Source organism: Phyllopteryx taeniolatus, chromosome 13 (genome assembly GCF_024500385.1).
Source record: "Phyllopteryx taeniolatus isolate TA_2022b chromosome 13, UOR_Ptae_1.2, whole genome shotgun sequence".
In the NCBI taxonomy this organism is placed as follows: Eukaryota; Metazoa; Chordata; class Actinopteri; order Syngnathiformes; family Syngnathidae; genus Phyllopteryx; species Phyllopteryx taeniolatus.
Genome location: NC_084514.1, coordinates 3,807,955 through 3,824,606, shown reverse-complemented (window position 1 = coordinate 3,824,606; position 16,652 = coordinate 3,807,955). Strand labels below are relative to the sequence as shown.

General features: G+C 43.6%; 1 protein-coding gene across 4 annotated transcripts in view; it reads right to left on the bottom strand.

Annotated features, from left to right (window-relative positions):
* The window catches only part of LOC133487603 (latent-transforming growth factor beta-binding protein 1-like), a 110,292-nt gene that overhangs the window by 52,057 nt on the left and 41,583 nt on the right, over positions 1-16,652 (bottom strand). For all 4 annotated transcript variants that reach the window (XM_061794461.1, XM_061794463.1, XM_061794464.1 and 1 more), the window contains exons 5-8: positions 16,275-16,478; positions 8,214-8,414; positions 7,074-7,345; positions 5,379-5,481 (exon numbers count right to left, since the gene is read on the bottom strand). In XM_061794461.1, the coding sequence (XP_061650445.1) occupies positions 5,379-5,481; positions 7,074-7,345; positions 8,214-8,414; positions 16,275-16,478 (780 nt within the window). The remainder of the gene's footprint in view (positions 1-5,378; positions 5,482-7,073; positions 7,346-8,213; positions 8,415-16,274; positions 16,479-16,652) is intronic.

The window sequence follows — 16,652 nt, the reverse complement described above, 5'->3', positions numbered from 1 at the left end:
GTAGTGTAGTACTGTACGTTATTGTTTAGTTTTGTAAATTTGAGTGTAATGTTGCAAAAATAAGGCCAAGTTGTTTGTGTTGTCGCACACAAATCTAAGGGCTACCTTGTTTTTGAATCATTTAATGATGCATGCTTTCTCATGCTGGCTCCTACGATCATTTGAGTAGAAAATGTCTGCTCAAGCTGGTCATCATTAGTGTCGCCCTTGGTTACAATGAGTTTAGACGCAGACTGGTCTGTATCCACTGAATGTACACAGAAACACTTCCAATTGTTCTCCATCCATTTAGCCCTGATTAACAAAAGATTTTGTCACCCCTAACTAATTTTGCCTGTCTCCATTCAATTGTGTCGTGAATGCCACTGGCAACTGGTGAATAATATTTGGTTGAATTCCCTGACTTGTGTGGTGTCATTCAAATCCCTTGAAGGTTCCTGATTGGTGGTTCAGTCCTAATCTGAGTTAAATCTGTTTTTTGGATCAAGGAAGACCCTACTGAGGGTATTCAAATGAGAGGGCGGCTTATGCAAAATACAAGTAAACACTGTAGGCAGAAAGACTGATAAAGGAGACGGATTTTATGCTCAGATTGTTACTTCAGATGTATAAAAAAAATCGCCCTTTAATTCAGTCTTTCTGCAAGACCACCCTGACTAGAGTTTGTTTTCATAGGTGATTCAATGGTATAGTCAGTCACTTGGACGACTCAGAGCCTTTCACCAACATCCGTGGGGATCGGTTTCGAGAGAATTCAAAATTTAGCAACGGGCTTCTCCCCTTGCCCCACAAAGTATAGATGCCATCTACGGGATGGGAAATGGAGACGCTCTAACCATCTATTCCACCGGAGGCCTCTTGATAGGAAAACAAACATCATTTCGGCTAAGACCTCCCCAGCACCCTTTTCCAGTAATTCACTTTATGACATGCTGCCATGGAACAAACTGGTGGCACACAAAAGAAACTTGGGGCACACGCCACACTAATCAATGAAGGCTTTAAGTCTTTTGACTCTGTGAGATGCCAAAGCCATCTCCTCATGGCCTTGGAGTCAACGTTTGATTGGAGCAAACAGCTCGAAGGGAAGTTGTTTGCTTTTAAAGGCAAATGTCTCCTTGGCACACGTCAGCTTTGTCATTCAGTTCTGTATAACAGGCCGTGAATATAAAATGTCCCTGCTTCCCTTGCGGGCTAATCTTAAACTACAAAACTGATCAGTTTGGATTCATGATATTAATACCAAAATCCTTCAGTTGATACAGACACAAATGCCACATGGTTTGCTTTGCATCAAGTTTAGTTACATATGTGCCACATTTTACCACCAGAGATAAGCCATAGGACAAATTTTCCAATAATAACTACTGCTGTCGTTGTTTTCATATAATATCTTTATTGAAAAGTATGTTCCAAGTATTAAGTTGGACAATTTAGCTTAAAGGCCTAATGTTGATGGTTCTGTCTTTAACTAGGCTTTTTTTTCTCATTGTGGTAAGACTCACAGAGCCCTAATTAAGCACACTGCTTCACAAAGCTGGTAGATTCCATCGTTCTAAGTGCGATGCAATTGCAACTCAACAATAATGAATCAAACACTGTAAACGTGATTTGAGGTCTTTATCAAATCTTAATTAGAAGCTGCTGCGGAGCAGTTCCAGGGCATCTGTTTCCTTGCTGCCTATTTCCCAGACGAAGTTGTAGCACCTCTGGTTCCCGTTGGCCATCTTATGTAATGTGAGTGGTACATCAGTGGGCAAATCTCTGCCACAGTGTTAGGCCAACTGAGGAGGGACGGAAGCAGCTAGGCAACTTCCAAGGCTGGAAAGGGGTGAGGTGGAGGGCAGGGCAAAAACTGCACTCTGGCAATAACACGACAAAGACCCAGATAGCCTTCGTAAAGGCCCTGAGGGACATCTGATCTGGTTCCATGGGACTTCCCATCATCTCATACATGGGAGAGTCTCAAAGAACAGCATTGACAGATGAAGAGAAAAATGGATTGCTGAATTCCAATAGCCGTTGAATACGGAATGACAAGCAGGGCTGCCAAGAGTCATGCTCACTCTCTACACACAAAGACAGAGCAAAAGTTTGCCGAGGGAACCTGATATGAATTTATTAAACAACATTCCTATTTAACCCCTATCATTGCTACACAATCTTGGCTCTGAGCTTTTAAAGGGTTCATTTTCTCTCAGTGACTAACTTTCTCTCAGTTCACTTGCTTCATATTCACCCTTTGCCTGACCATTCTCTTTTTAGCTTTTCGTGTTTCCTGACATCAAAATTCATAACTAACAAATTCAGCGGTCCAATGAAAACTTTTCTCCAATCCACCTCCTCTACCGCTCCAGAGGGAAGGCGCTGATTGTCTGGTTAACAAGGATGTCACTATAAGCCTGCAATTCTAAATATGAAACTCTTAAAGGCTCCTACGGTGCATTGGTATGCACCCACACTACCATTCAGCCTACACAGTATTATTGGGAGAAACGGCTTGCAAATGTGTGGTATTGCATTTCAAAGAAAATGTTGTTATTATACCCATTACAACCGCCCGTGAAAATGAATTTTAACCTTATGGTAATAAGATGACGTCTTTTCACCAGAGATGGCCACTTTTTGGGAACAATTTAAGTGCTGATTACAGAATTCCGTTAACCCAGTCCTCACGTATTGTTCCGCTTCGCCATGACCTGGGTTTCTGTTTAAGTCCTGTCTTCCTGCATGGTGTAACTGTACTGTCGTTGGCTGGCTTTTCACCTTTCACAATCATTGTCATTTATTAGAGCAGCACAACTGATTGGCTGTGACGTCGCTGTTCTTCTAGAACTAAGCTTTTTTTTTTTTTTTTTAAACAGGTAAATTCACTACTAATAGGTACATGTTAATGAGTACAAAATCATTTTCATTAGTCGTTCGGAATTGTTGTTTTGTTAAAATCTACCAATGCATTAAATTTAATGTCGTACTTCAGAATTCCCCAGTTGTTTTGGTGAAAGTAACTCAGAAGTGATGTAACATTTCAATTGATAAATAGTAATACTGGAATTACTCTAAAATGATGAGTAATTAGCACCAAATATTACAATCTGAAATAATATGAAATACGAATACATATTTGACTGTAACACAAACAGAACATATTTTCTCAGACAAACAATATCACTAGACTACAGTATCTAATACTGTATATCAAGTAAGGCCTGCTCTGTGCGTGATTGTAATACAAAAAAAAGTAGCAAAGCTAAGTTGACAGAGATTGTGTCACCTGCTATAAAATTATAAATGCCTGTGTCACATTTTCAAATAGAAAGTGTGCATTCCCACATACTAAAAAGGACACACAGGAGACTCCTTAAATGCTATATGACTCTTTCTCCAAATGGTAGACTAACAACTGACCCTCTGAGTGAAACAGAACAAAAGCACAGCAACATTTTTCAGGGGTTGTTTTCCCCTGGTTCCATATCACTCCTGTCAAACATGGGCCAAGGTGGGAGGAATGTAGCTTAAAGATCTAGCCAAGTGTCTAAAGTGAGAACAATAACACTCAGGAATTCGAAGCACTTCTCTTATTAAAGCTCCCTCCAAGACTGGAGGGACATCGAATATGACTTCATTTTCCCCTCTTTCATTTTCCTTCCCCTTTCTTTGCAGCATGCGTGTGACCTGGGACCCGGGCCTACAGTATACCACAAACATGACGAAGAGGAGCATGCGGTGGTGCCTCTAGTCGGAACTTCAAAGGAACAGAGAAGAACATCTGAGAGCCCAGGGAGCGTGTTGCCTGGAGAGGAATGGAATACGAGAAAAGAATTGCTCTATGATGAATGGAGGGGATGCAGAGGGATGATATCTGCTTCTAATTAAGGCCTGGGTAGATATTAAACACAGCTTGAGGACTTTGACAGCCAACTGACATTTGTGGCTTTGGCTGAAATGCAATTAAGAAGAAAGACAAGAAAATATATATAACAAATGTGCCACTATTGCTGCTTTCCACCAGGTCTCGCTTGCTAAAGTCCCCCTGGGCCGGTGCGGGTACACAATCAAGCCCCCCTCCCCAAATAACACACAGGACTGTCAGGTCGAGTAAGAGTCGGTGTACAGTGAGAGGTGTCACCACCCACCCAGCTTGTCAGCATGCAACCAGCCTGCTGCTGTTTCTCAAACCTACCGCAGCTTAGGTTCGAAAGTAGCTGAATTACGCCTGTTCATTTCCTCAACGACTGGTTCCTTATGCCCGCAGGGTGGGTGCTGCTTGCTCCAGACTCTCATCTTCATGCTTTCATTTGCTTCCCAAGTTTCAGTTTTTATGGAAGCAAAAAAAAAAAAAAAAAAAAAACACTTTTACTACTCAAAGTACGCAGTCATTCCGCAGCTCTAATGACGACTGACTGTGGTAATTATCCTCACTCCCCTGTCCTTAGTAGTCTTTAGGCCTGTTATAAATGCTATAAATATCCACCAATTAGAAACAACTGCAGTTGAAAATTAGAATGGTTGCCAGTGACCAAAAAGGCAACAATAAACAAAACTGTGGATGGGAAAGTCCACTTAAAAAGAAAAGAAAAAGGCTTGCGGTTTAGGTGATTGTTCCAGGCAAAACTAGAATATGAAGAAACTATTAACACACCAGGAAAAACGACAAATGCATGGTTTGTAAATGACCACAACATGGCCCACCTGGCATCCTCCAATAACAATGATTCATAAAGTATACTAGTATCAAAGTCGGTTAACAACAGGTTCCAGTAATGGCTGCAACAATTTTCATTGATCTGATTAGACAGATAAGAACGCAATGAAATAACATTGTCGGTTATGGGTTATCCATCATCCATTTTTGCTTGTCCTCATTAGGATCGTGAGTGAGTGAGCTGGGGCCTATAACAGCTTACTTTGTGTGAGAGGCGGGGCACACCCTAGACTGGATCACCAGTCACTTGCTGTGATTAAGGGTTAGGTTTGATCACAGCGAATTATGCATAAACTCTGACGTGGACCCAAATGTGAAGTGAATGCTACACGGACTAAAGGCAATTCACCCTTCCATTTGCGTGGTCTTGCTTTCTTTGAGCCATCAAAGCTGGTAAAAATAGTTCCATATCAACACAAATGTAACAAGTGTAAGCCAACAGATGAAAGCTATGTATGTGTACATCCCAACTATGGTAGTTATCTGTTTGTGTAATGTGGTTTTTCCAATCCTATTGCTGGCGCCTCATTAGACAGACAACTATCAATTCGTAGTATATCCCAGGTATTAGTAATAGAAATGGCATGAAGCCAGCAAAGGGTTGAGTAAATATTCAATATTGGAACATGGAACTGTGGTATAGCTCTATTACTGCTGGTCAGTGGGAAATTACCTGGTTTGGTTGGACACTTGTGGCACTTGTTGAGACCCCAAGAGGCTCCCACGCTTCCACAGCAATCATCCTGTTTGGTTAGGCCTGGCAGAGGCTTGTCACACTGTAAAAACAGTCACCTGTGATAAATCTCAGAGACAAGTTTGGCTTGGGTGCACCTGTAAAATTGTTGGCGATTGTCCATGTATAAGCAAGGGAAAGAGAACCGGAATACATTAGCTCATTGGTGGACTGGTTTCAGTAACTATCAACTATCAACCTAATGGCATTTGGATCATGAACATTTGGCTAATTATGAGAAATTCCTTGCAGAACCGAGTGGAGTTGCCCAGTAGAGATTTACGAAAGTCTAGTGAAAACACAGAAAACATTCTTTTGCAGAACACCAAATGGGTAAACTGGCAAGATCCGTGAGGAAAATGAGAGCTGTAATCTAAAACACACCCAACATGCTCAATGAATAAGGCTGGAGCCACAACCCTAGTGTGGCTAACTATGGAACATGACCATTTAGAAGGAAAGCATACAAAAAGCTCACATCTAGAACAATTTTTTTTTTTTTGCTTGACAACGATGCTCTCCAAAAGACATTTTAAAAAGGCCAATGATGCCACAAAATATTACACAGACATGTCAGAATAAGAATATGTTAGAACATTAAAGTCAAATACAATTTGCGGCGTGACCCTGGTTGATTTCAAAATCATTTATTTTCTAATACCTAATTAAAAACTCTGGCCATCATATCAATTTTATTAATTCATTTCATTTTAAGCCATACAATTAGCTAGGTTACTACATTAATAATAACATGTTAAACGTTTACCCACAGTTTAAAGATGAGGGTCTAATCAAAGTTACAAATCTTATAGCCTACACCTCGCATCTCAATTTTTTTAACATTAATTGTCACACATGATGAAGCAAAATTTAACTGCTGTTAAATGTAAAATCAATAAAACAGTCGCCCAGCTAGCGGGTAGCTAGCAGAAGACCAACTTTAAACTCTCTTCCAACATGTGGTAAGACTTCACACTTTGATTAATCCAAGAGAATGTTTACATGCCTCAGTCGGTGCTGCTCTTTTGGTTAGCAACATAGTTCAAAAGGACGGAGGAGAGAAGTCTTTAATGTACATTATGTGTATGAGTTAAGGTCATTACAGTTTCTACCTTTATTCCTGAGGGGAATAAGGGAGACATTCATTTGGCGAGAGACGTTTATTTGTTCAAGTGGATGATGCAACTGTCTGTGAGATCATTAAGATATGGCGTCTACTACTGTCGAGGAGGAACCTCAATTTGAGGAAATATGGTAGTCAGTTTTATAATCAACTCAGTGCAATGCACTGTTTTGCTTCACTACCTTAAAGACTAACATTCCTGCGATTCCTACAGACAATATTGTATTGTCTTGCTTGGTGAGTCATCCCATCTGACCCGCAATTGGAAACAGCACATTCGAAGCCGAAGGTTAGTCTTCTGAATGCCCAAGTATAAACATGCCCAGGTCGAGGAAGTGGGGCAACACTAGATTGACCAGTGTGGTCAGGGCTCATCAATCCTGAAGATGACATATACCATAACCACAGGCCAACCCCGACAGAGAAAGCAACGGCAAGATAATGTGGTACAAAACAGTTAGGGTTTTCATGCCTACAAAAGACCAAAGAGCACCGGATGCTGATAATAATACCTGTCCGTCAACTGTGTCCTGGAAGCATCTTCCCACGTGTCCGTTCTGACGGTGGTGTGGTCTGGCGTGGCCGTCCACGCTGGTGTGTCTGCTGCCATGCTCAATGGCGGGCTCTTGGCCATTGCCAGGCTGAGAGCGTTGCTGAACAGAGTGAGCCCCCTCCGTGGTGGGTGACCTTTGACCGGGTTGGACCCGAGCCACTTGATGGATCCTGACCTCAGCCTCCGGCGGATGCTGGATATGGACCTTGACCAAGGATGGGTGAAGCGAGCCTGGAAGAAAAAGATACATAACTTAAAGACTGCTCACAAAATGTTAGGGCTATTCAGCTTTTGGATGAAATTTCACCTCTCGCACCCCCTTTTCATCACCGCTCTCAGCTTTATTTATTATTTAATTATCATAAAAACCAAAAGCCAAGTGATACAATTTGTATATTAACACTAAGTTAAAAATGTAATCAGCTGACATACCCTTAAAAATCTTTTTTTTAACTTAATTAATTTTTTTGAATTGGTAATTCCCGGCAATTTAAAGATTATTGATACTACAAAACAAAACATGAAAGTGTTTTGGATTATCAGGTTTAAATCAAACTTTCAAGACCAAAGACATATTTGATAAAGGTGAGAAGATGTTGCAATATGTAGAAAGAGTGATTTTATCCTTCAGACTTGCGGGGAAGGATCTATCTTTAGGGAGTTCCAGAGCTTTTTCCCAGAATCCACGATCATGAATCAAAGTGTGACAGAAGAAATAGACCTTTTAATGAGCACTTCATATGAAACTTGCCTCTTTTAATACATTCTCAAAAGAAGGCTCTTTTGTGTGTGTTTTCACACAATATTACAGGGGCTGGACTTGCACATTTCAATTTTATTGACTATCAATGAAATTTAAAACGGATGCTGGGACATCTGACAAGCTTATACATTCCCCGATTCAGAGCTTCTGCTTTTAAGACATAAAACAGCTACTCCAAGACAGATGGAAATTTATCCTGTGACGGGAAACAATGGGATCAAAGCCAGCCATATCCGCAAAATGTCAAGTGAGTAATTCAAGGACAACGGATGCACAGAATCATATGGCTGTGTTGCAGAAGCTGCCCTTGCATTGGATAAAGAAGTGTACACTTACCTTGTTGATTGGAAAGCGGTAGAGTGTACGTGGAGTGGGAAGGAGGTTTAGATCCAGAGTTTCTGGAGTCCTTGTGAGCGGTGGGCTTTGCGTGAGGCTGAGCTGGCAAGTGGCAAAACTTCCCGGTTGAGTTGGTTGGACACCAACATTGGTCCCTGCCAATGCAACGGCCTCCATTTAGACAGGGGATCTGACAAAAGACTGGAGAGAAGAAGAGGAGGGGGGAAGGAAGTGGTTGGGTTGCAATTACAGGTTTACATTCTGCAAGATCCAATACAGGAATACACTGAAGAAGGAATATTCCTAGTCGTTCATATTTTTTGACTGATTGATTGCTTTGTATGAACATCCATCCATCCATCCATATTCTTCCGCTTATCCGAGGTCGGGTCGCGGGGGCAGTAGCTTCAGCAGGGTACCCCAGACTTCGCTCTCCACAGCCACTTCCTCCAGCTCTTCCGAGGGGATCCCGAGGCGTTCCCAGGCAAGCCGAGAGACGTAGTCTCTCCAGCGTCTCCTCCCCGTGGGACGTGCCTGGAACTCCTCACCAGGGAGGCGTCCAGGAGGCATCCTAAATAGATGCCCAAGCCACCTCATCTGGCTGCTCCTCCTGAGATTCGACTTCCCGATGGACCCTCCTCTCCTGCCCCCCTGAATAGACCTTACCAGGGAGGCTGAGGAGTGTGATCCCCCTGTAGTTGGAACACACCCTCCGGTCCCCCTTCTTAAAAAGGGGGACCACCACCCCAGTCTGCCAATCCAGAGGGACTGTCCCCGATGTCCACGTGATGTTGCAGAGGCGTGTCAACCAGGACAGCCCTACAACATCCAGAGCCTTTAGGAACTCCGGGCGAATCTCATCTACCCCCGGGGCCTTGCCACCGAGGAGCTTTTTAACCACATCGGTGACCTCAACCCCAGAGATAGGAGAGCCCACCTCAGAAACCCCAGACTCTGCTTCCTCATGGGAAAGCGTGTCGGTGGAATTGAGGAGGTCTTCGAAGTATTCTCCCCACCGACTCACAACGTCCCGAGTCGAGGTCACCAGCGCCCCATCCCCACGATACACAGTGTTGATGGTGCACTGCTTTCCCCTCCTGAGACGTTGGATGGTGGACCAGAATTTCCTTGAAGCCGTCCAGAAGTCGTTCTCCATGGCCTCACCGAACTCCTCCCACACCCAAGTTTTTGCCTCAGCAACCACCAAAGCTGCATTCCGCTTGACCAGCTGGTACCCATCAGCTGCGGTCGGCCGCAGAACATGGTCCACTTAGACTCAATGTCCCCCGCCTCCCCCGAGACGTGGGTGAAATTCTGCCGGAGGTGGGAGTTGAAACTCCTTTTGACAGGGGATTCTGCCAGAGGTTCCCAGCAGACCCTCACAATATGTTTGAGCCTCCAGGTCGGACCGGCATCTTCCGCCACCATCGGAGCCAACTCACCACTAGGTGGTGATCAGTTGACAGCTCCGCCCCTCTCTCCACCGAGTGTCCAAGACATGCGGCCGCAAGACCGATGACACGACCACAAAGTCAATCATCGAACGGCAACCTAGGGTGTCCTGGTGCCAAGTGCACGTGTGGACACCCTTATGCTTGAACATGGTGTTCATTATGGACAATCCATGGTGAGCACAGAAATCTAATAACAGAACACCACTCGGGTTCTGATCGGAGGGGGCGTTCCTCCCAATCACGCCCTTCCAGGTCTCACTGTCATTGGCCGCGTGAGCATTGAAGTCCCCCAGCAGAAGAATGGACTCCCCAGCAGGAGCGCTCTCCAGCACCCCCTCCAAGGACTCCAAAAAGGGTGGGTACTCTGAACTGCTGTTTGGTGCATAGGCACAAACAACAGTCAGGACTCGTCCCCCGACCCGAAGGCGGAGGGAGGCTACCCTTTTGTCCACCAGGGTGAACCCCAATGTAAAGGCGCCGAGCCGGGGGGCAATAAGTATACCCATACCTGCTCAGCATCTTTCACCATGGGCAACTCCAGAGTGGAAAAGAGTCCAACCCCTCTCAAGAGGACTGGTACCAGAGCCCAAGCCTTGTGTGGAGGCGAGCCCGACTATCTAGTCTGAACTTCTTAAACTCACACACCAGCTCAGGCTGCTTCCCTGACAGAGAGGTGACATTCCATGTCCCTAGAGCCAGCTTCTGTAGCCGGGGATGGGCTCGCCAAGGTCCCCGCCTTCGGCCACCGCCCAGCTCGCACTGCACCCGACCCCTATGGCCCCTCCCATAGGTGGTGAGCTCATGGGAAGGGGGACCCACGTTACCCTTTCGGGCTGTGCCCATGGGTCCAGGCCCGGCCGCCAGGCGCTCGCATTCAAGCCCCACTTCCAGGCCTGGCTCCAGAGGGGGGCGACAGTGACCCGCGTTTGGGCAAGAGAAAACTAGATCCATTTAATGTATTCTTCCTAGGGGTTTTGGGAGCCGTGCTTTGTCTGGTCCCTCACCTTGGACCTGTTTATCATGGGTGACCCTACCAGGGGCGTGAAGCCCCAGACAACTTAGCTCCTAGGATCATTGGGACACACAAAGCCCTCCACCACATATGCTCAAGGAGAACATATAAACAGAAAATATACATAAAAAATAGAAAGAAATGAAGAAATAAAAAAAGAAAGAAGGAAAGGAAGAAAGAAAGAAAGCCGGTAGTCAGTCGCAGGGCACACAGACAACCATTAACACCGTCACTGAGTCGGAAATGAACCCTGGAATCGGGCGAATGATCATTACACCATCGGAGACAACATTTTTATTAATTAATGGAAAATGTAATACACATTAGGTCACATTTTAATTAATTAATTCACATCCTATTTATTTAATATTAGCACTAAAATAAATAAGTAGGTGCAATGAAATTATATGCGATTATATTTTGCATTTTAAATAATTAATGAAAAATTCCATAAATTAAATCACATTTTATTTACTTATTATTATTTACATTATATTGACTTTGGCAGAGAGAAAAAAAGCTCAATAAAGCAATGGAAGCTTTTTAATCCTGCAGTGACTCACTGAGTGTGTGGCAAAAGGATGGAAAAATGTATATCCTTGAAAGTCCAAACAAGCTCAGTCTAGTCTAGCGTATGAGTTATTACTTGCATTATTACACTATGAAAAAAGAGAAAGCTGAGAGGAAAATTCAACTTTGGCTGGATGACATTGCTTCACGTACTTATCTGTTGGCATGAAAGATGTGGGCCAGCACAGTTCACAAAATAGCTGAGCCAACTCTCATCCACAAATTTGAATGTCATGAACTAACCTTTCCTACACTTTCAAACATCCATAAATTAAACACAAATAGCCCATGACAAATAAGACAATGCGGAGCATGAACAATGACCAAGCGAAGCTTCCGTACTTCATCGCATTCATGAGGCCGGCTTCAAAACACAGTTTGAGTTGGATTAGCTTGCCATTGTGAAAGGAAAGAGGATGTCATGCTGTGCGGTGTCTTCATGGAGGCACTAACACTCTTAACATGTTGCACACAGCAAGCAGGGAGATGCTACTGGCTCTCACTGGCATGATGGGAATGAGCTGCTGTGTCACAAGGCATCAATTAACATCGTGAGCCATGGGGAGGAGTAGAGGGAGGATGGAATATGTGGAGACAAAACAAAGGGAATAGAAAGGTTTGGGCAAGTGTGTGTACTCTGGTTATTTATGCTCCCAATTAACTTCATCTTTGAAAAGGCTAACATGACTTAACTATACTGTATGTGCACAGTCCACATCTGTTCACAACAGCAACATCCAAATGGATTCTCAGCCTGTTATGTGCATCCAAAAGCAACGGGTGTTGATATAGCCCCTAACTGCCAATCAGGAACTTGAAGAAAGTCATTTCTGGAAAAGGCACAAACAATAGCTAAAAGAAGAGAAGGGTAATCATACATGAACTGACAAAAACAAGATGCACTGCAACCTCTAAGATGCAACACAGCTCCTTTCGACGTACTGGTTGAACTCTGATTTGATCAGATTTTTCAAAACAGAATTTCCCATAGGAAATAATGTAAATAGAAATCCTCTGTTCCGCGGTCAATAAAACCTGCAGCCATAGTATGAATACCCTGTACTTGACATGTAGTTGAACCTGGTCTCAAAAGTGTATATCAAACTAGTAGCCACTCGCATTAATCAGTATCAGTAATCAGTATTGCCTGATTCTTGTTTATTTGGTTTTGTTAACAATAATCAGTTAATAGACAGTAATCAGGAAAACATGCTTTTGCAATAAACTTTAATGCAAAGAAAGGTTTTATCTGATTATTCGAATAATCAATGGCGTAATCTATAGAATTATCGATTCTAAAATATATTCGATAGTGACAGCCCCAATGGAGTCTATACACAAGGAATGGCATGGCAGGATAGATCTTTTTCAATTTGGCTTTAAAAAAAAAAAAAAAAAACTCTTCAGTTGATGGTCAAGTTCTGAATTGTACAGGAGCAAACTGTAAAATTTAAAAACATTTCAACCCTAAAAATATAATGGCAGTTTGTTTTCAGTGATCTATAACACACAGTTTACAATAGGAAGACTGGTAAAAATGCTTATAAATGGACCATTTTGAACATATCAATATTCGTGTGGAAATATCCTACCGATGTTACTGTTCAGGAGTAGGGAAAGGCCTCCTCTGATTAGACATGCTGGCTATAGTATCAGCTCAAGGGGGCTATTGAATTCTTTCAGTGTGTGATGCAGGTCCGCACTCGTCTGCGCCAGGCCAGTCCCACCGCGGGGCAGGAACTATTCATAGGCCTACTGTAGACTTCACACAGTGTCAATCTGTGCATCCACTCAAAAAACACTCAACCAAACAGAAAAGCACATGCTCACGTTTCCCACTCCATAAACAGACGTCGGCCCCATGTGATGTCATGCCTTAAAGTACAGCAAGTGCTGTGCGCAAGGGAGCCTGTTATAATTACACAGCCGACGTTTTTACTGCGCCAGCGTAGGGAGCATAACAAAAGCATGAGATAACTGTTTGCGGTCCTCTTTACATTCCTTGATGAAAATGCACGCCCAAGTGATAACAGAACGCAAACCCGCATGGAAGACCACCTCCTTTTAATACATTCATCCATCCATTTTCCAAACATACATGTTTTACTTTTAGATAATTAAGGTGATCTGTTGTGAGTAACATGGTCAGAGGCAGTTTTTCTCCAATTTAACCTACAACCACAATCATAAGCTTAAGCTCTTTACCAGTCCAGGGCTGCAATTGGCAACTTATGCAAAGGCTGTCCCATTTTACCTCTCCTTCAAATGCAGCCCACAAATGCATCTTTCTTTTCCTGTTTTATTGCAGAATGCATCGCTACCTTATTCACAGCCTGCCATATCCCAAAATTCTTGGCCCACCAACAGCCCAGTGCTGAAAAGTATTGAAATATGGCAGGACATTGAAACATCTAATGTCCGATATGTTACAATTTCTGTCAAAATACCAGACATTAGGGCGGCACGTTGCGCAAATGGTTAGCACATGTGCCTCACAGTTCTGAGTACTGGGGTTCAAATCCCGGCCCCGCCTGTGTGGACTTTGCATGTTCTCCCCGTGCCTGCGTGGGTTTTCTCCGGGTACTCCGGTTTCCTCCCACATCCCAAAAACATGTGTGGTAAGTTGATTGAAGACTCTAAATTGCCCGTAGGTGTGAATGTGAGTTGTTTGTTTATATGTGCCCTGCGATTGGCTGGCGACCACTTCAGGGTGTACCCCGCCTCTCGGCCAAAGATAGCTCGGATAGGCGACCCTAGTGAGGATAAGCGGTACAGAAAATGGATGGATGGAATACCAGACATTAGTAAGGCTAATGAGGAACAACGTAGCATATCCAATGCAAGTAGGAAATCTCCTCCATAAGGGCTGACATGATGTGAAGGATACCAACCACGTAGTCTCTGTCCTCCAAAAGGTACAGCCCCCCGGGACACAGCTATTCTGTTTACTCGGCTGAATATTAAAACACACTGTCAACCAAAAGGGGTTATTTCATACCTCCAACTAGTGCTGTGTGATACGTGAAAAAATATATATCCCTACGGTATGTATGTAGTTTTACATCCTGATAATGATATATATCACAATATAAGAGTGTTTTTTTCTTAAAATTACATTAAATTAATGGCAATTTACCTCACAATTTCGGCATTTATTTTGAAATGCAATTTATGTAGATAAGAAATTAAATGTATAAAAGAAATAAAAATATGATCAAACACAAATATCAAGTGGAAAAATACCATTCAAAATATCTGGTAGTCCAACCGGTTTTTAAAGAATGGACAATGTTGTTGTGTACATAGTATCGTAGTGTCATGTAAAATGTTGTTTACATTCACGCTCCTCTAGCCGTGCTGTAATCAAGTATTAGCAGGTGATGTAGTAGCGTTGCTGCAGTTACATTAACCTTCAGTCACTTTTCATGCGTTAGTGTAGCGTCCAAGATGTAGGGTGTCTGAAGTTACTCTTGTCATGGAACTCATTCTATCTTGAACCACATGTCTGATGGTGGACATCCGGCGGTTCTGCCGGTGGTTCAAACCCAGGTTACCGCCGTGGGCTACTCTTAAGGCTCTTGAGGACAGCGTGACCTGGTATTCGTTAGACTTGCGCACTGTACAGAGACGTTTTAGGAACTCAGCTCACAAGTGACCATCTTGACAGAAATAGTTGCCTCTTTACCACCTCATCCCCACGCCCCACTCTCCAGGCAAGACTAATCAATTTATGCTCAATCAAATAATTCTACGAATGTAACAGTTAGATTAAATGTGGGTGGGTTGGTCTTGCCTGGAGCGTGAGGCAGAAGGACGATAGACTAGAGAGGCAACTGTTGTGTGTTGTGCTCGGAAGCTACATTAGTGTGGCAACAGAGCAAACCTAATTACCTCACACAGCAAAGTAACTACATAAAACGATCGCGTTACATTGTACGGTAGATGTTTTTATTTTGCAGTAGGAAATAATTTGTTTATATCACAGAGCTCTACCTCCAGCTTCATATGTTGTCTTAAATAATACAATTTGACTTTTATACATGTAACAATGTGATAAAAAATATGCGATCTTTGCCAGGAATCCTTTGTGTCAATGATTTTTTTTTTTCACCTCAGCAGAGGTCTGTGCTCTATTGAGTGCCTTTCTAGTTCTAGTTACAGTATAGCAAATACAGCTAAATGGGATCCCAGGATACCTAATGTTTTGGCCTGTAAGGGTGTATTACATATACGGTAATAGTGCCCTGAGGAAAACGTTATTTACCTGTTTTTATGTAACCAGAGAGGCCTTGTATGTGTGTGGTATGTGCACCCGTTACCTCTAATCCACAAGCAGTAATTAGACTGAGCCTTAGCTGGACCTTTGCAACTGCAGAAAAAAACAAAACATGCAAGGTCACGGTACCTGCCCTTGGCATTGACCGTACCCTCCGTTCCCATGGACACTGCTGTGTGAATTGGAAGATAAGTGCCCTGGATAAATGACAGGTTTAATGTAATCCCTGTAAAATCTTGCTCATGCTGCTTGTTCTGTTTTACCAGCGCACCCGTTTGTCATCTTTCATTCAAACGCGCTCTCCCAGAGAGCATGTTAAATGGTTAACGGCCAGGCCAACAGCGAGGTGTAAACCGCAAAATGATGCCACTAAGTGGTAGGAGCGTGGGACCACCATCTCTAAAGTTTGGATGTGTGTGTGTTTGGGGAGATTAGCTTTCTTGAACAGACCCTGCTTTTAATCTGCTCTACCCCTTTTCTCTCCCATTCGCTGCTACTCTGTTTCTCTTTGACAGAAAGATTTTGGTCTTTTATCTCATCGTCTCTGAGCTTTGGTATTCAGGAGAGACAGCATGACACTGGGAACCCATTTTGTCAGTCTCACCCCGTAAAACAGACATAGAATGGAGGCGTAGGGACTGTGTGTGAGAATCAGAAAACAGGCAAGGGAAAGTGAAGAGGTAGAAGAAGAGACAAAAACACCAGATAAGAAATCTGTGAGAATGCGAGGGCTTGTAGTTGACACTCACAGAGTCGGAAGCCTGGCGTCTTTGGCCGCTGCTGCTGCTGCTGCTGCTGCTGCTGTTGCTGCTGGTGTGAAGTCTCACTGTAGACAGTGGTCACGTCCCCTTTCTCACAGCTATTGTAGCAGCGCCCGTTGCTGCACACCCGGCGGCACATTGTCGGTGTGAAGACAATCTTTATGCGGTCCAGGCTGGAGGTGAGGTTGGCCCCTGGAAAGCAAACGCACAGCCGGTTGAGAAGCAGCAACATCAGAAGTAGACTGGAGGCAAGCTCCATGCCTCCTCCTTCAGCCTCACTGTGACACTCTACTCATCGCTTGGAGGAGCAACGGGCAGTTTATAAGTGCACAAGGGCGTGTGCCGATAATCACCATTGGCGCGCTG